Raw genomic sequence first — 27,414 nt, forward strand, 5'->3', positions numbered from 1 at the left:
ATAAGTGAACTCTGATTCTTTTGAATTTAATTGTTAAAAGACTGATATAAATGTTTAAAATTAAAAAAACTCTTTAGAAAAATGGAGGATAGTAATAATTTTTTTTTAATGAGTTCAGAGAGCTCTTTCCTAAACAATTACCAGCAAACACCTGGATGTCTCTGACAACATGTGGGGAACTGGAAAAAGATCCAGCTGAAATTAGTCATATTGAAATTATTCAAAAGATGGTGAAATGAATGTCCCAAAATGACAAGAGTTATTATTGAAATCTTTTTATGCTTCTGGCAGGAATTCTTAGGCAAGGTCCTAGAATAATTTCTGCCTTTGGAATCCACTTTTTTTCTTTATCCCTTGTTGGGTGTTCCTTTCTGACTTCAGCAGGATCATATAGCAGTTGGGAATAAAGATGCAGCCCAGTAACCCAGCACTGAAGGCCAGGATGGAGAAGATCTCGACAATCACCATGGCCTTACCCTTGGTGCTCTGGCATGTGGGCAGGAAGGAGACCCACACACTGCAGAACACCAACATGCTGAATGTGATGAACTTGGCTTCGTTGAAGGTGTCAGGCAGGTTTCTGGCCAGGAAAGCCACAGTGAAGCTACCTAGGGCTAGGAAGCCCATGTAGCCCAGGACACAGTAGAAGGCAATATCAGAGCCCTCATTACATTGAATGATGATGTGACCAGGTTCAGAGTGTGGGTCCATGTCTGGGAAAGGGGGAGAAGTTTCCAGCCAGATGCCACAGAGAATCACTTGAATGCCAGAGCAGATGAGGACAACAGAGTTACACACCCTAGATTGTACCCACATCCTGACTCTACTACCTGGTCTTGTAGCCCTGAAGGCCAGAACCACCATAATGGTTTTTGCCAAAATAGAGGACACGGCCACAGTGAAGACAACTCCAAAAGTTGTTTGTCTGAGGAGGCAGGTGGCTGCAGTGGGACGGCCAACGAAGAGCAAGGAGCAGAGAAAACAGAAGGTGAGGGAGATGAGGAGAGTGTAGCTGAGAGTTCGGTTGTTGGCCTTGACTATGGCAGTGTCTCGAAACTTCACAAACACCCAGAGAACCAGGGCTGCCAGGAGGGAGAAGGACACAGCTATCAGTGCCAGAGTCACGCCCAAAGGCTCTACAATGTCCAAGAAGATCACAACCTTGGGGACGCAGTAATCTCTGTCCTTATTTGCATACTTATCTTCTGGGCATTTCTCACAGTGGTCTGAATCTGAAGAGGAAAAGAATCCTGTCAGATCCTGTCTAGTGCAGGAGGATCTACTGCTAGTGACCTCCTCTATGAGATTACCTTCCCTAAATATTCTATTCACATAGTGTCTTCCCTATTAGTAGGTAAATTCCTTGAGTGCAGGAATTAGTTTTGCCCTTCTTTGTATACACAGCACTTAGCACTAAGCTTGGCACAGAGTATGTGTTTAACAAACCCTACTGCCTACTTCATGGTCTGTAAATAGTGAACCACATTTTTTTGTGATTAGTTTAATGAAGACTCAAGACCCCCGATAAATAAGCAAAGTGTTCTAGAACCAGCTTAACTGACTAGACTTCAGGGGTTCATTTCTTATGTAAGATTCACTGTAGTATATCATACTTTCAGATGCTTTATTAACATAAAAATGAAAACAACCCCAATTCTATTCCCTAAGGGACTTCGTCATGAACTGAGTCATTCACATTCAGAGAAGAGCCTATTTATAGCTCTTTTTCCATCTCTGTATAATTCAGTTCTTTTCATAATCAGATTTGTCAACCATCAGACATGACACTTCATTAAATGAGAATTTCGTATTTTATTTTGCTTTTTAAAATCAGACCATGATTTCACCAGGATGGTAAGACTTTCTCAAGTCCTTTATCTTGGCATTTGAAAGCAGATAGAAATCAAGAAGACCTGAGTTCAAACCTTGCCTCAGATCTATACTAGCTGAGTGATCCTGACCAAGTCACTTAACCTCTGTTTGTGTCAGTTTCTTCACGTATAAAAGATCTTGCAGTTCCTCACCCAGAGTTTTTCTAAGCATCAAACAAGGTAATATTTCTCAAGTGCTTTGTGAACTTTCAAGAACAACATGAATGGTAGTGTGTGGGATGGTTCAGGCCCCTACATAAATCAGTTACTCAGAGGCCTCTCAAAGTGATGACAGAAAAGAGATTTATTCGATTCTCGAGAAGTGGGGCCAACCTGTAGGAGTAGGAAAGCTGAAGACAAAGAAAAAGGCAGTGATTTATATAGACCCTAACGCAAGTCCCTCCTCCCCCCACTGACCATTATCCTCATTAGCTGAGAATATGATCTTACATTCTAGATGTGAAATCTAACCAATCCCTTTTGAAATGAAGACATCGAGGAATTATGTAAGTTTTATCCAATCATTGAGACCCTAATACACTACACAGTTTTATATCCTTATATGAAACTATTCTATTTTAAAAATATTGTAACCTTGAGCCTCTCTTTCTTCCCTCACCCCTGGGAGAAGAATCACAGTCTGAGAAGTCTTCACTAAACCTATCCCACTTAGTAGCTATCATTATTTACCAGGACAGGCAGAAATTTCTTTTCTGCAAAGTGTGGTGTTAGAGCAGTGATTCTTAAGCTAAAGTCCATAGATCCCCAACTAGGTTTGTTGGTGCATTTCACAGGGGCCACAACTTCCGATGTAAGAAAATACATAATTATTTTTACTAATAATGCCTGAAATTTAGTATTTACTACATTTTAAAATAAAAAAAGAACAATATCTTGAAAAGAGTTTCATAATCTTCCCGGACTAACATGACATGTAAAATGCTAAGGACTTCTTTCTTAACTTGGTACACAGGGGGATAAATTAACTTGACCTGGTACATGAAACCAGTATTTGGAGATTGGACTGACTTGAGGTCTTCTGGACTCCAAGGCCAGCTCCTTTTCTGCTATTCTATTCCTCTCTTTTCTGGGCTCATGATTGTGAGTTATGTTATTCTCCTGATGTAATCATGTTTTATTCTGAATCTCTGACTTCGTACATGAAATGAACAATACAGTGTAGAAGAAAGAACTCTAGGCCCAAGGTCAGGAGACAGTAGTATTAACCTTGGCACAGCCCACATCAGATCTGAGGGAGTCATGTCGTCTTTACAGATTTCATAAATAAAAGGAGACATCTGAAAAGGTCCCTGTGAGTCATCTTCCAGCTAATCACGCTATGTTGGCATGTTTCAGTGACACTGATTTCAGTCTGTCTGCATTGCAAAGCATACCAAAATCTTCCAGAAAAAAGCGAACATTTTAAGAATAGTCCATTCCACCCAGAGGAAATGGCACTCCACCCCAGCAACACTTGAAAACAGAATCACCTACTGCATCAAAATTCAATTTTGTAAATTTATAAATTTATGTAAACACTAAATAATAACTATTTCTCTTTACCCAGGAACTCTGAGAGTCTTCCCCTCCCAGTGTGACTTTTTTTTTTAAGTGGCCATCCCTTGAGTAACTACTTAAAGGTGCCTATTCATTGAAAGGGTCTATCTTACTCAAAATGAGAATCTGACAAGATAGCCTGAAATGGTGAAGGTCTCCCATTGCACCCTGGGACATCTCCTGTCATCATGATGAATATTTGGCCTCTGCACCCAGATGACTCTGGAGGAGAAAGTGAGGCTGGTGACCTTGTACATCTCTCTCTCATTCAAATCAAAGTCAACTGCAATTCAACTCATCATCTTAATGTCACGATCCTCTTTGAGAATGAAACACAAATACAACCTGTGAGTGAGTAGGAGTTCCTTTCCTTTCCCCTTCACTTCCCTCCCCTTCTCTCCCTCCTTTCCTGGGATCCCCCAACCAGGGGAAGGTACACTTCCATGGCCAAAAGCTGCCTTTTTTATTTTGGGTTTCCTGCTAGATTTCTTGCTCAAAGACCAAGCCTCAAGCCCAATATATTCTTGAGTTCAGAGATTGGACAACAGGTCCCTGCCCTCCTAGCATGGGGTGAATGTAAGTACTAAATGAATAGATTTATGTAGCATATGTGTGTACATATACATGTAGACGCAGGTATATATGTTATATATACACACAAAAATAATCAATTATAATTTACATTATTTTGTGATGTCAGATACTCTTCTCAGGCTGTTACTTCCTGCATTGTTTCCTTATCTCATACATTTGCCCTGAATTCTCCTAGACTGTTTATAACCTGTTACTTGGGCAGTGATGTTACTGTGGATTGCATATGACTCCAGTAGCCCAATCTCACTGTTCTGTGTCACAAAGCTCACAAGGGAACCCCGTGCAGACACATACCAATTGTATTGGAAATCTCCCCCTCTGGGCACAGGGAACAGCTGAAACAGCAGATAGGCTTTCCCTCCTTAGTTGTCTTCCTGTATCCAGGGCCACAGCTGTCACTGCACACAGAGCTGGGGACCTGAGCCAATAACAAGAGAGTGGGAAGTATCCCAATAACTAAAGAGATATTTAGGGTGGATGGGGAATGCCAAGAAAGTGTATCTTCTAAAACAACCCTGAGTAGTATACCAGGTTCATGCGTCAATGGACATCACCGATAGAATGTTTAAGGAATCTCCTTCTGGTGCTATTTCTGTCACCTGCTGTGGTACTTTGGCTAAAACTATTGCCCTCTGGGGACTTGAATTTAATCATTTGTTAAATGAGGGCTTTGGGCTGGCTGATCTTAGGACACTAAGTATACTGCTAAATATACCCTGAATCATTCTCATAGTTATGACCTAAGCTGCTGAATGAAAGACTGATGATCATCCAAAATTACATTCAAACTTTCTTTGTGTAGTATGGAAAAGATATAAACATGTAGGACTGTCCCATAACAGGAACTTAGTCAATGATACCGATCTCCCCAAAGGGTAAGTACTCTGTTCTACCTCTTACCAAACCATGTGGAAGAGACTAAGTTACTTTCTTTCAGAAAAAAGAGATGTTTTCTATTGGAAAAAATCTGTTTCCCATTACAGGCATCGCCTGACATTCTGATCGTCCAAAACCCCTGTAATGTATGAAAAAGAGGGACTACTTGGTTGGGTGCTGAGTCAGAATTGAGATTGTTTTCAAAAGGCAGTAACTGGACAATACCGTTTCTTTTTTTTTTTTTGGGAGTTGTACGCTATAAATCTCTGGGCAAATAAAGGCTTCACCTTCCTGCCACCAGTGACCAACATGTGGCCAGTGACTACAGGACCCTTTGTTTTGCCTCTTTTATTTCTTCTTTCTTGCATTTAGGTGAAGGAGCCTTGGAAATTTGAGCTTCACAAAGTGAGCTACCATAAATCCAGTGATGGGAGTCTAGAACTGAATTGGATTCCACCCTGGAAGCAACACAGCTCTGAGGAGGAAGACCTTAATCAGGTCATAACAGAGGCAAACATATGTCCAGTTGTGATGCTGGATTTTTAAATTTTTCTTCTACTTTCATTATTTGGCTTTGAAAATCCTTCCTGAGCTCATCAAAGAAGGCTCTTTGGGGTTGGAATCCAAACTCATATTTCCCTTTGAGTTGGTATTTTGATCTTCCCTGTCACCATAATAATTCTCTGTCATCAGTGTTCTTTTCTGTTTCTTGCTCATGATGTTCGCCTATTTCCAGGCTTTTAAAGTTGAGCTCTCCTGCTGAAGCATAGGGGGCACTGTCCCAAGGATCTTGTGCTGGGTGCCAGGGGCCTAGTTACCTGCTTCATGTGTTAGGGCTTCAGGTGCTAGCAGCTGGGGGTTTTAGGAGTCTGACACCTTCCCTGGTGCTCAGCTGGGGTCCTAGTGGTGGTATCTGTTGTGTACTGAGGCCAAGTGGGGGTTTTCTGCATTTCCCCAGTACTTTGTGAAAGCATAGGGAGATTTGCCTTCTGGAAGATGCCTATGCACCCTAGATTGCACTGAATAGTGTGGAGGTCTGCTGCTGGGGGACCCTTACCTGCTGGGGGCTGCACCAGTACACATGGTAGCTCTGTAAGCTGGAGTCTGCTGATTCCCTTGGCTACTCTAAGGCATGTGGGGGGTCCTGGTGTTGGTGTTTGCCATTTTACTACCGTGGGACTTAGGATCTCCTGCTGATTTGCTCAGGGGGAACTTGCTGCTGTCATGGTGGGACACTCATTTCCTTTCCTGGAATGAACTCCCCTTTTACCTTAACGGTGAGGACATTTCTTGCTGAACCTCCAAATTTCCCAGGCTAAGAGACTGCTCCACTCTGACTTTCTGCTGGCTCTGCTGTTACAGAATTTTTGCTGGCATGCTATTTCCTGTTTTTTTAAGAGGTCAAAAAGGGAGAGTGATAGTGACTTCTTATTGCATCATCTTGGTTCCCAGAATTTGGAGAAAGACTTTTTGAGCAAATATTTTTTTACAATATTTCAAGTTTGGTTCCCCCATACCCAACTGGTGTAAGAGAGAGTGTGTCCCCAAACATTGTCTAGGGAGGAATGATTGTACTCTTTTTTTTTGCTATGTCTTCTCAGTAAATATACTTTTATAAAATCTAATTGATGCTAATTGGTGAAAAATACTGGGCCACTGATCCCTGTAATTCATATTGGGCAAAAATATCAAAATTGAAACCTGATGTAACTTCAGTGAAGACATCCTCACCAAGACACCTCCAGGTGACTCCTGGCACCCAGAGGGAGAGGTTTTAGCCTTGTACTAGAGATATCAGACCTTCAGTATGAAAATGATGTCAGGTGAGAATCTTCAGAGCTATATATGAACTATAGTGTAATGGAAATACAGACTATTAGAGCACATCTGATATCTGGCTAATTTGAGAAAGCATATTGCACTAATTTTAGCTTACATAGAACAAAACTTTGCCTAGCAACAGGATGAAATTTTGTCTTAACTCAATTGAAGCGTGTCGAAGCTTCACCATCATTCATGAAGATACAGGGAATTGGATAAGAAGAATAGCTTTGGGGTCAAAGGTCCTTGGACCCAACAAAAGCTTTCTGGTCTCCTTTTGATTTTCTGTGAAATAAAGAGGTAGACAAGGTGACCTCTAAAATCCCTCTCTGTTCCATCTCCTCTGATGCTGACTGTCACAATGCCTGGAAACCTGATGGCTTATTTTTTCATCCAACAGTTTGCCCCAAAAGCAAAAGAAAAAAGGGAGCTAGGTGAGATTTGCTATGCATAAATATTGAATGTTCAGTGAGGTAAGTAGAGTGAGACCTGTTCTTAAGACTGAATGTGTAAGTTGACATGGAAATAATCTCTGACCTTTGAACCTATCCATCCCCAGTCAATGGCTTCCTCACACATGGTGAAATCTTGACCAGGTGGAGCGCTGGGGATAAATTGGTCCACTTTCAGCATCAGTTCAGTATCATTATGATAAATCACGTAGTTCCTAATGTCATATTGAGCTTCAGAGCTTTTTTTCTCATCCATAAATACATGGTCACCAACACTGTTGTTAAACTGAATGTCCTTCAGAATGGAGTGGAGCTGAAAAGGAAGAGAAATCTCCATTATTTCTTGGTATCAGGGTTGTCCAAGAAGTGAAACCCCTGTATTTTTCCAGAGATGCTACAGTTAGTGAACTGAGGTTTGTGTCACGTTTTGGAGGAATGATATTTGTGAGTTGAAATTCTGCCTCACACACCCTATAAGCTCAATGTCCTTGGGCAAGTCATTTATCTTATTTCATCTCCTCTATTTTTTTCCTCTTTAAAATGAAGTAAAACATCAAATAGAATAATATCTCAAAGCACTCTGTTGGTCTTAAAGAGTTATCAAAATGATAAATATTATTCTTTTAATCATTATATTTCCTTATTCCAATGAAACTGAAAGGAACATCACAATTGGGAAAGGAAATTTATTCCTTGTGGGGAAATCTGGGGGCAGAGAATTGAGGTGCTTTGAGGCATGCCATGATCTTGGTGGTAGCTGATTCATAGCTAGCATATGTACTTGGAAGGAAAAAGGTTATTCATAGGGAACAAGACAGAGCATCAATTTGGTCACCACTTACATGTAATCAAGTTGAACACTCAGTTGGGTTAGATTCAGATACCTCTTCCTCAGCATCCACAAAACTGGACATTTTAAAGGTCTCTGAATGGCATTTATCTAATATAAATTCCCATTATGATCTCTGGTATTCCTGCCCCATAATTACCACATTTTTCACCTTAAACTAATTTTGTTCTCATTTATTTCATCTCCCACCCTTCAATGAGGCATGCCTCAGTCCTGAAAACACTGCTTTTTTTTGTTATTCTTTCTAGTTCTGATTGCACTTTCCCCCATATCTCCCAATTTCTTAATCATTCTGGGGAATTCAGAACTCCCCTTACTCCCCTTACATATCCCCAAATTAGGAATTTATCTAACCAAGTTAGAGTGATTGTCACTGTATTCTTAAGTCTGAGCTTAAAATCACCTCTTTAGAGCAGAAGAGAAGAAAACAATCTGATCCAAAAGGACTATTGTGTTGTTCTTAGACAAAAGATGATGCTACTATAAGTATTATATTTGATTTTAGGAACTTATGTTTATGATGCATTGTTCGGCCTTGAGGCCGATGAGCTACCCGAGCCTTCTTACCTTTCACAGGTCTTTGGTGATCAGCCGGGTAAACGTGTTGAGAGAAGAGACTTTCCAGAGTCAAACAAGGGTTAGGCTTTATTCAGGGTCTTAGTTACATATCCATATGCAGGGTGAATTCTTCCTCAGGAGAGAGGATCCTCCTCCTCCCAAGGGGCAAGGATCATACAGCAAGAGGATGGGAGTGGGAGAGGGGAGGGACCCTCTTCCCTCCAAGGGCCCCGCAGCAAGAAGAGCACCTTCAGGCTTTCCTGTCCCTACTTAAGCTCTCCCGCTGCATAGTTTGCACCTGAATACTGTGCGTGCTCTCAGCCCCTAGCTAATCAACAACAGGTGTGCTCAGACCATGGGCCAATCTCAAGGGTGGGATGCTCTCCCCAGCAAGTTTCCACTGAGAAGAGGTGGAAATGCACGAGATAGCCCATGTTTCACCCCTCAATCCCCAGCTGTTCCCTGGGGGGCCTCGTGAGAACTCTGAGGTTTAGAAGTCCTCACCTTTACCTGCCTAAGACTGTCCACGTGAAAACTGAGCTTACACCCCCAACAATGTGTGTGTGGATATAGATACATAAATATACATACTTGTTCACTTCTTCATTAGAAGTTAAGCTCCTTGAAGACAAGACAATTTGTTCCCTTTCTTTATGTTCTCTCCCTTAACACAGTTCCCAAAATACAGTGAATGCTTAATAAATGCTGACTGAGTGAATGACTTGAAAGTAAGAACTGTGTGATTCTTTGTACTTGTATCCCCAGTTCTAGTAAAATGCCTGGCACAAAGAAAGACTTTATTAATTTAAATAGTTGTTGATTGATTTGTTAAGAAAGTGAGATTTTGAGTTACTTCACTTGCATAAGAAAAGTCCCATAGAGGAAACAAATTTGCCCCGAGAGTATAGCTCTCTTCTGGCCCTTTTCCCTAGCTCCTCATTTGTACAGTTCAACAGGAGCTCTGTACAATTTGTGGCAAAACCACAGAACCCATAAATTAATGGGTAAATCATCTTTGCTTAGTGATGGCCTAGCCTGCAGAGATGAGGATTTAGAAAATCAATGGGATGGTCACTGTAAGTTAGTGTTAGGTCTCTCACTGAACTAGCCCAGTCTTGGGTCTGAAAGAGTTGTTAAAGTGAAATGCCTGGGAAGTGGCAAGTCTAAGAGATGACATCATAAGGGAAAAGAACTTGGAAGGCTCCTGTAAGTCCAAGGCTAAGGATCTTTGCTCTTTTGCAAAGAGTCCAACAGTTCCCCTGCAAAGAAGTACAGCTGAGCCTTGAGATGGAAGTGATGAAGAATTCAGCTAGCATCAAGGAGCAAATCCAAGAAAATCCAACAGCATGATCTAGCCAACAGAATCACCATATTCCTGTAGAAGAAGCAGGCACAGTCTGTATGTTAATTCATTCAGAAAACAGGTCACAGCTTTGTGAAGCCTCTATGAGGGAAGAACATCAAGGACTTGAAATTCAGAAGGTGAAAGTTGCTTGGTCACCTGTGTGCCACATTAGCATTGCTCTTGGAGTTTGTGTCCACTATGTCTATGGGCACAGTGTGTATTTGTAGGATCACATACCAGTGTTCCAAAAGTATTCAGTGAGGCAGTTTGAATGTTGCCTGTAGAGGAAGTTTAGAAGGGAAAGTGTCTAAGGAGAATGATAATAAGCTCAGTTTTGGTCATGTTGAGTTTCAGATATGTATAGGACATCCACTTCAAAGTGTGCAACAGAAAACTGTAGATGTAAGACTGGAGATCAACAGAGAGGTTAGGGCTGGTTACAAAAATTTAAGAACCTTCTGCATAGAGATGATCATAGAAACCATGAGAGCTATTGAGATAATCAAGTGAAGTGCTATAGGAAAGAAGAGAGGAAAGCTGAGGACAGAACCCTGGTGAACACCCAAGGACACCCAAGTACAAGAGTCAAGATCCAAAAAAGTCTGTAGAAGATTACAGGATGGGTCAAATCTGTCACTGAGTCAACACTCCACAAGCATTGCTTAAGCACTTACTGTGTGCTTCACACAATTTACACAAAAAAGCAAAAGAACAGTCCCTCCTCTCAAACAGCTTCCAATGTTGAGGAGACAACATGGAAACAACCATGAACACAAAAAGGTATATGGGGGGGGGGATATGGAGATAAGCATCGGAGGGAAGTGAGTAGCTTTAAGAGGGATTAGAAACATCTTCCCACAGAAAGTTGAATTTTAGTATGGAAGTGAAAGAAGCCAGGGAGGACAGAGATGTAAAGAAGGAGGGAGAGAATTGTAGGTACATGGAACAGCCAGTGAAAATGCTTGTAATAGGGAAATGGAACATTTCTGAGGAACTATAAAGAGGCCAGTGTCACTGGGTCTCAAAGTTCATGACAGTGAGATTTAAGGTGTAAAAAACCCTAGACATTGATGAGGTAATCCAGATGATGAAGGGCTTTGAATTCAAAACAGAGAAGTTCACATTGATCCTAAAAACAAAAGCGAGAAATTGGAGTTAGGATAATAAAATGAACCATAATAGAGATAGAAAAATGTTTTGTGTGTAAGACCTAAAACTAACAAGGTGAATGGAGAAAGAATTAATTGATAGAATCTGAGTTTTGCAATAACTCCACAGTGTGCTGTCTTGGTCACATCAATAGTGGAGTTCAAAGATTTTGTAAGTTTGTAAGAGAAGGCCTACCATGAGTGCCATCCAAAACATTCTGAGTAAGCAAAGGACAGGACTAATTCTTAGAGGAGCCTTACCTGCCAAGCATGAGGCACCCAGATTTCTCCAGCTTCCTCAGATGCAGTCTCTGATTTGCTCAGAAGTGTTTCATGAAAGGCCCAGGTCACAGCATACACTGCATTATAGATGGTGTAACTCAGACCAGACATACTCATATCAAAAATGAATATTGGGAAAGCCTCCAAGGTAGCATTTGGTGCACACTGCTCTAATTGCAGTTTTTCATACTCATCCTGGCACCAGAAAACTGATGACCAGAACTCCTTAAGTGCAATGTCCTCTGGGTCTTTATTAGGGTTGATTGATCTGAGAAAGGACTTAAATCCAGGAACCTCCCTGGTAAGGTATGTAAATGTGAGAGCTCCATGGAAATTGCAACTATCAACATAGTTGGGTCTCATGGTGATGTCCCAGTGAGAAGTGGTGATCCACACCTTATGTATTGGGAAAATGGGCAATTGTGAATGTCTCAGAATCATTAATGAATCTGTATCACCATGAATGACAACTACTGTGGATGAAGATGCCATGATCCTAGGCATAAAATCCACCCCTGATTCTTCATGTCGTCTCTCACTGACAGGGATCTTCTCTGTGAAGGCTGCACAGATATCATATTTTGCCATCTTCTCTATGACTTCCTGAAGGAATTCCTCACCCCTGAGATCATCTGTTGTCACCAGACCTACCCAGGTCCATTTAAAGTGTGCCAGTAACTGGACCACCCCTCGCAGCAAGGAGGAGTCTCTGGGAACCATCTGGTAGAGAGAAGGAAACTGGGTCTTGTCACTGAGGATTGGATCAAAAGGGCCAAAGCTGAGCTGGACAATAGGAAAACATGGGAAAAGTTGAATTCTTTGAATTTGGTAGTGAGGATAGTATTGAGGGAAATTATAAACTCTCATCAAGCCATTCTTTCTCTGTGTGGATAAATGAAGTAAATCTTTTTATTTTCTTTTTTAAAAATTAATTTATTTCAAACTTAAATGTACAAGAAGAAAAGAAAAAGAAACATGATAAACTTAAATATTCAAACTTAAGCACAAAATAAGAAAGGAAAGCATTGCCATAGGTATAGCAGAATGTATGAGAAGATTCAAAATGTGCAGCAATAAGTTTCCATTTCACGAAAAGCTGTATAATAAATACTATGCATTATGTTCAGAGCTATCCACCTTTCTTTTGCTTCCTTGTCAGTTTTCTCTTGTATTCTGTTGTGCCCCTTTTACTTTGTTTTTTTTCTCCATTCTTGCTACCTTCCCCAAGAAGGCTACAAGGAATTGCAGATATAGATAGCTCAATAGATAGACTTAACGATCTATAGTCACCCTAATATATAGATGTATACATTCATATACATCTATGCAAGACCATACTATTTCTTTGCCTGCAGTTTCTATAAGGGTGGATCATCTCTTCCTTCATAAATCTGAGGTTTCAAGATTTTTTAAGTCCACTAACTCATCACTTCCTACACCACAGCCATATTCCAAATGCATTTTGCTTAGTTATTTTAGATAACAATATCCATGAATATGGCTGCCATGTAGTGTGACTTCCCTTTTTTCACTTTTGATTAAACCTGTTTTAGTTTTAACTTTCTCAGAGATCATGATTACTAACCTTACTTATTTTTGTAATATATTCTATTGTTGATCTTTATTTTATGTTTGCATGCATTTCTTAGTTTCTATCCTGCTTCACTCCTCTACTTTACTTCTGCACACTATCTTGCCCTTTTATAACTTACCCCCTGTAAGGATCCCTCCCTTATCCTCCTATTCCTTTTAATCTAAATATTCTTGTATACCTCACCTTATTTTATATTTTCACTCTCACCTCTAAAAATCCCCTTGTTATCTTCTCTCCTTCCTTATCCCCTTAGCCTTTTGTTTCTTTCTGATTTTAGAAGATTTTATACCCTTCTAGACAAATATGTATTATTCCCTCCTTACCTCATTCCTGATGAACAGGGTACCAGAACTACCAGTCCCTCACCCCTATACAATTTCTCTTTGTTACCTTTTCCCCTGACACCTCATTTGTATAAGATGATCACTTTTTACCTTTTCCTAAAAGGTTTCATTTTTTAGAATCATATCATACTTAGGTCTATCCCAATCTTTCTTCTTCTAATAACAATATTAGACATACATTTTACTTTTCCATGATTGTTTTACACTTCCTAATTGATTCCCTATCTCACTCAATACTGGGAATATTACAAGAATTCTCCTCAGTTGGCTGCTGAGTGGCACAGTGAATTGAGCACTGGCCCTGGAGTAGGCAAGACCTGAGCTCAAATCTGAGGTAAGTCAATTACCCCTTGTATAACTTAGTTTTCTCATTTGTAAAATGGGAATAACAAGGGCACCTACCTTTCAGGTTTATTGTGAGGATCAAATGAAATAAAATATGTAATAAAGATAAAAGCTAACAATTAAATAATATAAGTTATATGCCAATCACTTTAAAGCTGTGTGCTACAACGGAAATCTGAAGATGCTACATAAAGGGTACCCATATCGAATCTTTGAATCTCTTGCAGTATTTCTACCACTGATCTTTTTAACTGATGACATTGCCCCACACTTCACCTAAAAAGGAAAAAATCTGTCTTTTTTAAAAGAAAGTTCCATTTTCTCTTCTCTTCCTTAAGTAAAATCACTTAGATGTCTTCCCTTACTATTTCCTCCACATCTGTATAATATGAAGAGACAGCCTCTCTGAGTGTAAAGGCAAACGTCTTTGAATAAACCTTGATTCCATCCCAATCCATCTTCTTAAACAGATTGAGCCCTCTGTCATTTTCACTCTCTCAATAAACTGCAATCTCTCCCTACTTCCTGGCAGTTTCCCAGATGTTTAAATATATCTGGAATGTCCCTCTCTTCTAATCCTATAAGCAACCCTCCTTGGATTCTACCAACCCTGGTAGTTATTGTCTTATACCTCTACTGCACTCCCTGGCTTAACTTCTTGACAAATTTGTCTATATTCAACACCTCCTGTTCCTGTCCTTTAACTTTCTGCTAAATACTCTGCAACATACTGCCTAAAGTCTTTGTCTGAAATTGTTCCCTCCAAAGTCAACTATGATCCCTTCATTGTCAAATCAAATGGACTTTTTGAAATCTTCATCCATCTTGGCTTCTCTGCAATTTTGGATACTACTGATCATACTCTTCTCTTTCATGTCTTGTCTTCTCTTGGTTTTATGATGTTATTTTCTTATGTTTCTTCTGCTACTTTTATAACTGATTCTTCTTCATCTCTTTTGCTACATATGCAACAGATTTTGGAAGCAGTGAGTGGATCACTGCATTTGGAATCAGGAAGATCTGATTTCAAATCTGTCCTTAGACCCTTACTGGTAGAGGGACCATAGGCAAATCATGTAATTTCTATGTGTTTCAGTTGGGAATAATAGCGGTATGTGAATTACAAGGTTGTTGAGAGGATCAAGTGATATAATATTTGTGAGAGTGTTTAGCACAATACCTGGCACGCAGTAGACACTCTCTAAATGCTTTGTCCTTCCCCACTCATTGTTCCACAGGGTTATGTAACCCTAATTCCATGCTTTGTGTTCAGTCTGCATATAGGTTAATGAGAGGTCCATCTAACCTCTCCTAAATTGGAGTGGTCTGATAAAGGTTTAGAAGGTAGCAGGCTCATTATCACCCACCTGTGGGAACTTGTAGAGCTCCATCAAGGTCCCCATCTACACAGATAGAGCTGATGTGGCTCCTCCAATGACAGCCACAGACTTGTCCTGTCCTCTGCAACTGAAGTTAGGGACTAGCTGCCCCCCTCCTGTCAACCACCTCAAGGAGCTCTCCAAGGTCCTTTCATCACTGTGGTAGGCATTGTAGACCTGGAATCCCAGAGAAATGTTAGGCAGCAGAGCAGGGTCCCTGTTGATCTCCTCCACAGCAAACCTTATGGTCAGGGCCTGCTGGTAGTTTTTGTACAGCCACCTGCAAGGGAAAGAAACAGAATTGACTAACAAAGCCTAAATAAAACAGGCATTTCAGAAGGAAAGCTTCTTTAATTATGTGAAAGTCCAAACTAAACAGTCCAGCTCATTTTGTGTTAGTAACAACAACAATAACCACCACAACAATAGCTAACATTTATATGGCGCCAGGCACTTTGTTCAGAAACTTATAATTGATTCGTTAGTTGGTTGTTGTCTTTCATTCTCAAAGAGCACCAAGATGATATCACTGTGCTAGAGTCAAGTTTCAATGTGTCTGACTGTGGCTGAGCAGACCAATAGGAGCCCAGAATGTTCTACCACAGATTGGGCACAGAAGATAACATGAGAACATCTTCAAGGTGACCCGTAAGTAGTTTGCATGCATTTCTACACATAGTCTAATGCCAGATTAAATAACAAAGGAAAGTAACAAGATAGTTCTGGAGCAACTGCTCTTTGCTAATATAATTGACTGTATTGAAATTAAAATATAAACATTAAAATATAAACAAAAGAGGTTCTTGACTTTAACCTCCCGACTTAATAGATTTACATCTTTGTTTCACAAGCTTGTTTACCTTTGGCTAATTATGTTCATATCATTCTGAAGGAATGAGATACTTCAGGAATGGAATCTTATGCATACGATGAGTTCAAGCACCAATTGAACTCTTATTTAGGCCACAGAATATAAACAAATTTAATTCAAAGTAACAAGATCTTCCCCACTTGCAGCTTATTACAGTAATATAGATATTTTAATATTAATCTGATAACTAATAGATTAAATATTGCAGAAACAAACTTTTACTTTGATAATAGAAATTGACTATGAAAGTTATTAGCAGGGACATAGTCACAACGGCACCAAAACTGGTCCTGAAGGCCTACGCCGTTATGAATAGTCTAGAATATAGAACCAGGTAGACTGATTTCTTGTATGGGAGAATCAATCTAGAAGAGTCCAACCTTAGCCTTTTTTTCACCTCTGTTCCTCATTCCCAGGGACAGATATGGACAGGGGTTCACTAGCCTTAAATCTCAAATGCTGCTTTCTCTGAGCTGCTGACTACTGATGTTTCTCTTATGAGCCCATTTAAGGCCAGTCCAACCACACAAGAAACCTAGGAATGAAATTCAAAGAGCATTTCCTACCCCCCAAGAGCTTTCTCTTCAAACTCTGAAGTCTCCATTAATCATGCTTGGTCAGGACACAATTGTTATCAGTATCATCACATCATTGCAAAAAATTAGCTTACAAATAAAAATTGGCAGGCCTTCTAAAAAAATCACACAAAAATTTTATCAAAAATTTTTAACTTAAGTATCCCTTCTTAACATATTTTTTTTTCTTAAAAACAGCTTAAAATTTATCCTGACTTTAAAAAGAATAATCACTAAACTTTCATGAAGTAAATTAATTGGAAACTTGTGAAACAACAGATATCTCTCATTCACCTTTAAAACAAAAATAAATCTTCAAAACTGGAACTTATCAAAACTAAGTTCAAGGAAAATATCTTTGAGAAACAGAAACAAATCCTCAAAGTACTGTAACAACAAAGTAATTTTCTACTCATCCCAAATTCCTAAGTACCATCTTGTTCTGATTAAAAAGCATTCATAATGGGGAAGAGTTTCAGTTTTTCTAAGTCAAAAAGAACATACCCAATTAAATTAGCCATGTCACAATAAAAAAGTTTACCAATACTTTAAAAAAAATCGAAATGAAACCATTAACAATCAGATGATTTTAATTTATTTGAATGTATTTACAAATTACCTTACGCAAAAATCTCACTCATCTCATCACCATTGGCAATGTGTATGGATCACATCTAAAACCTCAAATAAAGTTATCAAATATGAGGCAGTAACATTTTATTAAAAGAGATAATAAAAACAGTTAACATTCACATAGTGCTTGCCCTATGCCAAGCACTTTACAGTTATGTGATCCTCACAACAATCCTGGGAGAGAGTTTTTTTTAATAATCCCCTTACAGAACAGTAAACTGAGGTAAATGATACTTTCTTGGGGCCATACAATGAATAAATTTCTTAATCTCAAATAGCAAATATCTTTTGATGTGAGATTGTAATTTACCATAATAATCCTGATAAAGAGAGCATATTCAGACCCAATTCTTTTTTGCTTCAAGACATATTTTGACTTAAATCAAATCAAACATAGATTTATAATTACTAATGGTAACATTTTAATTTCTGAGGCCCAATATTCTTAGCACTTTAAAAGAAAAGATTCTTATCCATTAATTCATATTTTATTATTTTTTAAAGACAACATGGTAACAATTCCCAGATTCAGTTCTCAGTTCCATATAAGCTTTTATTCTACTTTCTGGTAGAGTTAGGATCCCCTTTGAGACTTGTCAGATAAAGAGGATTCCAGCTCCGTATTTCCATCCTCTGGGGAATTTCAAGCTGCATATACTAGGAAATTCATATAAAGTTTTACAAAAGAGTTTGAAATCACATCTGTTATCATCATGTTAGCTTAAAATGTGCTGGGCTAAAATATCCCAAGATTCTAAGGATCTGCTGCTTTTGGACCATGCAAAGAGATATAAAGAATTTGATTAAATGCTGACAGGTGTTGACCAGTTTCCCCAGGCAGAAATCTTAAGAGCTTTCAGAAAGCTACTTAAATAATAATTAAATAATTGACCAATACAAGGGAATGTTTAATTTAAGATTTTATATAATAATACTGATATAGTAAATATTTATTATATATAATAGGCAATATAATATATTGATATAAATTTTCTATAATAATAACAATTTTCTATAATAATCGCAAAGCAAACCAATATCTTTGCCATATCCAGTATTTATATAGTGTTAGATTTAATATGGCCTTCCTACAGATTTTTCCTGAAAGATGGGTGGACATGGTTAACCAGATGATTATCTAACCTTACTTTTAGAGTAAAGCTGGTTATGGACTGATTTCTAAAAATCTTTTCCCCGGCAATTTTTTGTTCTTAATTTAAGTCAAATCATTTCACTTTAAACACCTAGGCACTGGGGTTACATCTTGAAATCTTAAAATAGTGATATCTTAACTCAGTTGTTAATCTGCTACTATTGAGGTTTAGGGATTCTGGGACCCCAGCATAGTGCCACATGGCTCCTGCCCCAATGAATTCGACCCAAGTCTTCTTTCAACTAAATTAAAGCAAAGTTTATTAAAAATCCTTCATATTGGCCAGACTCTTAAGGAATCTCAGCATTGTCTAGAGTCTTAAAGAAGCTGAGCATTTGTGTTGCTTGTACTGGCAAGTAGGTTAGATTGAAATTGAGAACCTTCATGGAGGCTGAGATGGATTTTATATACAGAAACACTGTAGGAGGGATCTAGGGTTGGCCAAGAAGACTGGGTGATTGGAGGAGGGGTCTAGGGAGGATTTTGATGAGGGTGGCCAGTAGGCTGGGGTGTCTAGAAGTTTGATGCCAGGAGCCAAGAGAATGGAGTTTTGATAGGATCAAGGGTGGGAAGTAACCAGAGGCAATCTGGAGGTAAGAGACAATGAAAGCCTGGGATAGGTTAAGGGTAACAGAAAATTGGGCAAAGTGATAATGAAAGACTAAAGGAGGAGATTAATGCCTCAGAGGAACACTAAACCAAGGAGGAAGATTCAAGAAGAGTTCAAGGGGGTTTCCAGAGCCTGTTGTGGTGGATAATTAGGTTTACTCTTGTGCACCACTGTCACTACTGGTTATTATTAATTATTATTATTATTAATTATTTTGCATCAATCTTTTAACAGTTAAATACATAAACCTAAAAGAATTAAAGAAGAGTTCACATTTTAACAATGTTTCTACCACACTAAATTATCAAATTAATGTTAGGCATTATTTTTATACACATTACATATCTGGAGTAACATGACTTAAAACCACACAGTTGACAAGTTTCTTGATATAGAACAATAAATTTCACTTAAAATGAGACCATAAAAAATTCACTTACACCTGGATCTATCTTCCAAATGTTGTCATATAGAACCTCAATTTATACTTTCAATTATGTAGTATTATCTTTTACACCAGGGCTATTTATTCCAAACATTTTATATAATGGAATTCACTATTTCCAGCTTATCTACTGCCAAAGATTTTAAAGTGATGCTCCATTAAAAGAGAAGCTTGAAACACACGGTGTCCTCTATTTTGATTCCTTCTAGCCCTCTAAAACTTTCTCTATTGACTTTCAAATTAAGCTTTAAAATTCTCTTTCTCACTCTTCCTACCTAAAACAAAGTCCACCTTAATACTACCCTCTCAACACGCTTAAATCATCTGATGTTAACGTATGGGCACCCAGAACAACTGTCCAGTGACAGGAGGGGTTAGGAGCACGTGGTATTGGGGCTTCCTGCCTGTTGTGCACAGCTTATGTCCCCTGCCTGTTCATATTTTCATTCAAGTCTTTATTTTTCTTTTTAAATATTTCAGACTCATTCCTCAGACTATCCCACTTTCTTTAACATGTCATTATAACAGAAAGTACCCCACCTTACACTAGGGGGCTGCTATCACAGGTTCTTTGATCTGCTTTTGTGAAAGGAAAGTTAACTTTTGAGGGGTCAACAATCACTTTAATCAAGCACAAGTATTATTCATTTAGTTTAGGGGGAAAAAATCAGCACCCTGAACTTCAGAGAAAATGCAGAGAAATCAAAGTCAACAAACATGACTTCCAATTGTCTGACATAAGCAATACATGCATCATAGAGCAACAGACAGATCCAGCTGTTTGACCATAGTACATATCTACATTCTTTTTAGAGAGAGAAGCACCAACATCTGAGTTTTCAAAGCTGGGGTGGGAGGGCGCTGCTGCTTAGCGGCTTCCCAGAGTCTCATCTGGCACACAAACCTTCTTCCAAAACTAAGCCCCAAAGTAAAATCTCAACTCAGAGTATTTATTCACTTTTCAGAGCCACAGGGCATCACAACCCTTGAGAACCAGTTGCTCATTAACAAGAGGTGTAGGCCTTTCAACAAATCTTCCCAGGCCCATTAATTACTGGGGAAGATCTTCTTTAAGGGCTTTATTCAATCAGAGGCACTTGATTATACTAAAACAAAAAATGCATTATCAGTACATTCATCCATATATCAGACTGCTGGGATGATACTATTATTAAACCAAGGTCTTACAACAACCCTACTTCAAACCAGGACATTCTCTCCATTAATCTGCATATCACAAAAGTCAGGTGTTCTCTAGAGATCAAAGAGCTCCAAATCTTTCATTCTCCCCAAAGGATATAGAATCCTGCACTGTCTATTCCTAGATCCAGAAGAAGTTTATGGAATAAATCCTTAAAAAAATCCATTATGAAGTGTTAGTGATTACAAAACCTTTTAGGAGACATGCAACAGTTTACGTTCCTGTTAAAATACAAGGGGTCCTGGTTCCTCCCAAACCCTGTTAACAGATCACAAAATGCTTGCCTGCCCCCTTAACACAGTTTTCCAAATTAAAAATCATACTAACCCTCCTTTCTCTCCTGTTTTTCTTCACTATTTAGAATCTAGAGAGAGGTAACACTGAATAATTTAAAGATCAAGAGAGCTGCCTTTGTCTTACACCCTTCACCAACATTACTTATTAAAAAATCTTTTTACAGAATATAGGCACATTTTAAACAAATTAACTGACATCTTAAAGGGATTACATTTAAGAATGTGACATAAAAGCCATGATCATCATCTTAAAAGATGAAAAACCACCTTATTTTGTGGTTTTAAATACACTGCCTTCTGTTTAATATTTTTTTTGGGCATGGGGCAAAGACAGTTCTCTAGATTTAATTTAAACATCCTAATTTGCGTTTAGGTGGATCCTTAATTAGTATCACTTGTGATGATGGGTTTGCTCCTAGAAATCAACCCAAGCTGGCTACAGTCAAGCTACAGGCTACTTGGTCTGAGATGTTATGAGTTAGGAGCTGCAAGTTAAAAACTTACCAAAGGAAAAAAAAACTTGGCATTTTCACTCCAAGACAAAGATTTCTTCTCTCATTTAGTGTCTCAAAATAACACCTGGCAGAGTTTCACCCTGCTTTTTCACTTTCCTTACTTAAGGAGCTAATCTTAACAAGCTAATCACACAAATTGACTCAGAAACAAAGAGAACAGATTCCCTAGGGACTCAAAAAGTAAAAAGTCATAATTAAAAATTGCTTTCTTTCCTTGCTTTTTAATATCTCCCTTAGTTTACTCACTTTACCTGACAGCAAGAATCCATTTAACACACCCCTGCCTGAAAACACTAGGAATGGGTCCTCTCCAGGCCCTCTTGAGCATGATTACACACCTGGAGACCTTTACTTAGAGTCCTTTCACACACACACACACACACACACACACGCACACACACACACAGAGTCAAATCATATGTAACCCCAAAACTTGAAGGCTTTAGAGATTTTCTCACAGAGTATTCATCCAGATTTCAATATCTGAAACCCTAGTGCTTCAAGAAAAATCAGAATATATTGCTAGTACCTTTGGAGTTTAGTAGCATTTGGTTTCATAAGCTTAATGTTCAGACTACCCCAGATTTCCTAGGTGGCCCTCACTGTGCACACAGGTTTTCTCTCCTTCATCACCATGTAATTTACTTCAGAGGATATTTTTTAAGTAGACCCATCTTGATGATTGGCCTGCCTGTGAGAGTGAACATTAGAAAAAAGCCACAGCACGAATACTAAAAATAAACATAGAGACATATATATGCTTATCCAGATAAAATTGATTATTTATAAAAGGGAGAATCAGATCATGGCCAGAGGCCTAACAGAGAACTCTCCTTGTGGAGAAACTCTCCCTCTGGACCCAATTGAGGGGGCCTCCTTCTTAAGAATCTAGAATGAAAAGCTCTAGTCCCTTCCTGCTTAGCTGTAGCTATTACCTTTTAAAAGTTTTTAGAGACATAGTTTCTGGGTAATTTAATCACTTTTCAAAATAAAGTCAGTAGATTATTAATAAAAGGAAAGTCATTTGGTTATGTCCCTTAAACCAAAGATCCCTACTGGTGATAGAGTCAGAGTTTATATACCCTTCCAAGAGGAGGTGTTCTGAAAGGGGGGCAATCAACTCAGATTGATTAACACAATAACAATGAAAGTCTTGGTATGTGACTTAAGTCACTCATTTCTTGGTCACAGAGATGTTAATTTCCATATCACCTGTCTTGATAATAGGGAAAATCAACCTTTCCCCACACCTGTCTGAGGAAATGCCAGCAGGAATACAGCCATTAGCACATACTTAGAATTTCTTATACTGTCCGATTTGACCTTAGCCACAACCCACACTGGTTAGGTTCTGGATAAGGAAGTAGAAAAGAGGAAAATCCTTTGTCCTAATACAACAATTAGCTATTAAATATAAGAGAAATATCCATTTCTTACAACCTTCTTGGAGGAAAAAACCACCAAACCCTCAGACATCACTCAGTTGGAAAACAGAGCAATTCACATATCTCTAAATATGACAGAACTTTCATTATCAGTTTTTATATCCCCAAGGATTCATATTTATGATAGCTAGTGTCAAAATATACTTCTGTCCTCCCAAGAAATCCAACAAAGATGACATCCCCAGTTTCCAAGCACAGCTCAGGCTAGACCAGTCAGCTTGTTAGACCTCTCTAGTCTGGAACACAAAGACATCCATGCATAGTGTCAGTCTGGACATTGAAGGGTAGGATAGGGAAGGTGGGGTAATAAATGATAGAGAATCCTAGAAACCCTCATCTTTATACCTTTCTAAAGACATGGCCCTTGAAAAAGGGAAGAGAAGTGCAGGAGAGAGAGATACAGAGACAAAGACAGAGATAAAGGGATCAGAAATAACGAGATAGAGACAGAGATAAAGGTAAAGAGAAACAAGAATCAGACTTCAAGATAAAAACAGAGGAAGGTAGTGAAACAGACAGGAAAAAGCACAGACAGATAAGGATAGAGACAGAGACAGAGCATAGAGGCATAGAGAGGCAGAGAAAGACACAAAGACATAGAAAGAAAGAAAATATTCTTTCTTTAACTTTGTAAAACTATCAAAGAAAGGAAACCTAGTTTGCAGGAGGTTGTTATGTTGCCCTTTCTTCTCAAAGAGGACCATGACATCAGGGAGAAGATGACATGACCTGCAGTTGATTTTGATTTGAGTGAGGGAGGGCTGTGCAAGGTCACCAGCCTCACTTTCTCCAGTCGTCAGATATTCATCAGGACAACATGAGATGACTTAGGATGCAACTCAATTCGTGGGAACAAAAGTTGGAAGAGGAAGGTGGGGGATTAGTGGCTGGGGTTTCCTTGTTTGCCATTTTTTTTAAAAAGAGGATACTTCTTAAAATCCACACAGTGAAAATTAACTTTCATACTGATAGGCACTTACTGATAATTCCTACAGTCTTTGTTAGGCTGACTTGTAAAAAGTACTGCTCCTGTGACATTGCTGACTTGCACTGCATACAGAGGGAGAAAGCTTCCAATCACCACGTCCCCATCTCTGCTGATTCTGGGGCTGATTTTGTGGAAGCAGGTGGACTCCTGTGTCCTGGTCACAGAAACAGGAAGCTGCAGGAACAGCGTGAAGAGCAGGGAAGGAAACAACCAGAAAGTGTCTCTCTTAATGTGAAGCACTGTCTCCCTGAACATCAGCCAAAGCCCCAAACCTGGAAGGAGCCAAGTTGCTGCCTGGATCAGAACAAAGTCAACTGCTTGGGTCATTGCTTTATGGGAAACTGTCCAGCAACAGAAATATTGTTGATGTCTAGTCTTGAGTGCTCCACTTATATCTGAGGAAACAAGAAAAGATACAAGTCAGGCCTTTGTCCAGGACAAGAACAATGATGTAAAACTAAGAGCTAAATTTATAAGGGTACCCTTACTGTTTGACAGAACTGTCTCTCAGCATCCTCATGTTTGTTATAGGGAGTTGCCCCTCCCCTTGAACCCCATTCTCAAAAGAGACATCTGGGTCCATTGAGAGATCTAATAACTGTCCTTGCTGGAGCATCTCCAGCTGTGTCTCTGCAGAAACAAAAGTCAAATAACATATTTTGGCTTCTCCCTACCTGTTCCCAGTAGAGATCACCAGATGGCTGAAACTTTGGAGTCTCAGTGACTTACTCTCAGCTAGAGATACTCATGTATTCCTATATCTACACAAGGTTACAGGGACTCTGTGGTTGGCCCAGGTTGTACCTTCAGTGAGGACACTCTGGGAGGGATATTGGATCTGCCTGTTTCAGATAGTATTCAATATGAAACACTGAGCTGAGAGCTGATCATTCATGGGTGTAGTGTCTACAACGTTCAGTGAACCAGAGGTCACATGTTCCAGGGTCCATGTACCTGAAATACAGAGTAATCACTTCTTAAATCCCATCCTTTGATGTTCCCATAAACCTCATCTTTCACCATGCTCAGAATCATGGAAGCTTAAAGGTGGAGTTTTCCTGATTCAGCTAGTATCAAGTAGAAATCCCTTCTTCATGGACAAGCACTGGAGACCTATCAGGACCTCAAGTGTTCTGCCTCATTAAGGCCATACTCACAGACTCTGGCAAAGCATGTTTTTCTCCACAGCCCATAGACTCTTGGAATTCAGATCTGAGAGGAACTTCAAGGTAGTTTAACATCCTCAACCTCATTTCAAAGTGGAGACTGAGGCCAATAGACAAAATGTTATTTACTTAACTTTACATAGTAAGTAGCAGCGTCTGATGCCAAGCCCAGGGCTCCACCACAAGGAGTGGAGGTACACAAGCACGTCGCTTCTAGCGACAACGTGTCCATCAACAACTACATTTATTTCTGAGCCTCCATGTTGGGAGAGTTGCCTTTAAGAACCACTGGATCACACAAGTCAGGACCTAGAAGGGCCTCAGAGTCATCAGGAAATTCATGGAGCCTTAACTAGGAATTCCAGCACCTGGGAGAAATTCAGTTGAGAAAAGAAGGAAGAGAGTGATGCTACTACACTCTGAGGTCACTAGATGGGAGTGCAAATGGTGCCACTGTACTTGTTGATCCTGGGAAAGCCAGATAGAGTGGGATCCCAACCCCATTAGCATGATACAGGTTTTTTGCCCTGTTTGGAGGGGTCAGGCAGACCTCAGTTCAAGTCCTACTTCAGGCACTTATTTGCTGTGTTACCCTGGGCTAGTCACTTAACTTTATCTCTCACTTTCCTGATCTGTAGAAGAGAGATAAGGGTAGTCTTTCCCTTATAGTGTTATTGTATGACTCAAAACTGATAACACAAGTAAGTGCTTTCAAAATTTTAATCACTGTGTAAGTGCAGGCTATCATTATTTTTATCAGTAGGGTTATTATTATACTGGAGCAAAGGAGAGGAAACAAAGACTTCAAGTTAGGTGTATGACTGAAGAGGCTCTGAATGAAGGGCTGGTCCAGGGCCAGGTGGCACAGAAAAGGCAGGATATAGAAGTAAATGGCCATAAAGGGGCAGGGACATAGGGAGGAATCCCATTATGGAGGCCATAGGGCAAAGTTCAGATCAACCCAACATCATATGACTCCATGAAACAAACTGAATAAGAATCCCCCAAACGTGCTGGACAAGTACTTGAATGGTTGTTGTCCTTTGTTCTCAAAGAGGACCAAAATAACATCACTATGCTAGAGTCAACTTTCAATAAGTCTGACTGTGGCTGATCAGACCAATATGAACTCAGAATGCTCTACCCCAGGTTGGGCACAGATAGCCTATGTGAACAATTGGGTGAATTCTCTAAATCTACACATGTTGTGTTTTCTTTGAGCTGTTTCTATTCTGCTTTGGTCATAGAGCACAGTACCCTTTCTGATGTGGGCACACCATGCTGGGACATCCTGTTGCAGTGTCTCCCAGGCCACACAATCAATTCCAACGTTCTTGAGAGAGACCTTGAGAGAGTCCTTGTAAAACTTCTTCTGAAAACCATGTGATTGCTTGTCCATAAAACAGTCTGTTTGGCAAGTGTAGATTTTGCTTTCAAGCAACATGGCCAGCTCATCGGAGCTGCACTCTCTGAAGCATAGTTTGCATGCTTGGCAGTTCAAGTAAGGGCCTCAGTGTCTGGTATCTTATCCTGCTTGGTGATCTTCAGAATCTCCCTAAGACAATTCAAATGGAAGCGATTCAGCTTCCTGGCATGACACTGGTAGACTGTCCATGTTTTACAGGCATATAACAATGTGGTCATCACAATGACTCTGTAGACCTTCAGTTTGGTAAGCAGTGTAATACCTCTTCTCTCTCCTACTTTTCTTCAGAGACTCCCAAACACTGAGTTAGCTTTGGTAATGCTTGCCTCATCCTCATTATCACTGTATGCCTCAGTGGAAAGTATACTAACAAAGTAAGTGAACTTATCTACAGCATTCAAAACTTCTTTATTTGTTGTAACTGATGATTCCACATATGGATGGTGTGGAGGTGGTTGACAGAGCACCTGTTTTAGTTGGTGATAATTGCTAGGTCAAAATTAGCAGAAGCAGCAGAGAATTGATTCATACTTTGTTGCATCTCAGCATCAGAGGCTTCATTGAGTACACAATCACCTGCAAAGAGGAAATGCAAATTGCTTAGATTAACAGAAGAGAAAATTATACACTTAAATAATCCTTTTTCAGCAAAAAAAAAAAATTTAACAAGCCAACAATGAACTCCTGAAGAAGAAATTTCCAGGGACAGAAGATTTACAAGTGAATTCTATCACATGTTTAAAGAACAATAGTTCCCAATATTATGTAGACATAAGAAAATAATTGAAGAAGTCCTACCAAATTCTATTTATGATAAAAATATGGTGCTGATACATAAACCTGGAAGAGCAAAACAGAAAGAAAATTGTAGACCAATTTCCCTAATAAATACAGATGCAAAAAATTTTAAATTAAATATTCTCAAAGCGATTATAGAAACATATCTCAAAGATAGTACATTATGGTCAGGTAGGATTTATATCAGAAATGCTGGGCAGTTCAATGTCAGGAAAACTATCAGCAAAATTGACCATGTCAAGAACAAACCTAACAAAAATCACGATTATCTCAATA

The 27,414-nt window shown here is 39.2% G+C and overlaps 1 protein-coding gene across 1 annotated transcript; it reads right to left on the reverse strand.

Annotated features, from left to right (window-relative positions):
- Window positions 1–309: 309 nt before the first annotated feature.
- LOC140498804 (vomeronasal type-2 receptor 26-like) lies at window positions 310–24,075 on the reverse strand. The gene is given in 6 exon segments (XM_072599586.1): window positions 310–1,226; window positions 4,317–4,440; window positions 7,257–7,484; window positions 11,334–12,137; window positions 15,005–15,296; window positions 23,741–24,075. Coding segments are annotated over 6 exon segments (2,700 nt in total).
- Window positions 24,076–27,414: the final 3,339 nt, after the last annotated feature.

Source organism: Notamacropus eugenii, chromosome 4, assembly GCF_028372415.1.
Source record: "Notamacropus eugenii isolate mMacEug1 chromosome 4, mMacEug1.pri_v2, whole genome shotgun sequence".
NCBI classification, from domain to species: Eukaryota; Metazoa; Chordata; class Mammalia; order Diprotodontia; family Macropodidae; genus Notamacropus; species Notamacropus eugenii.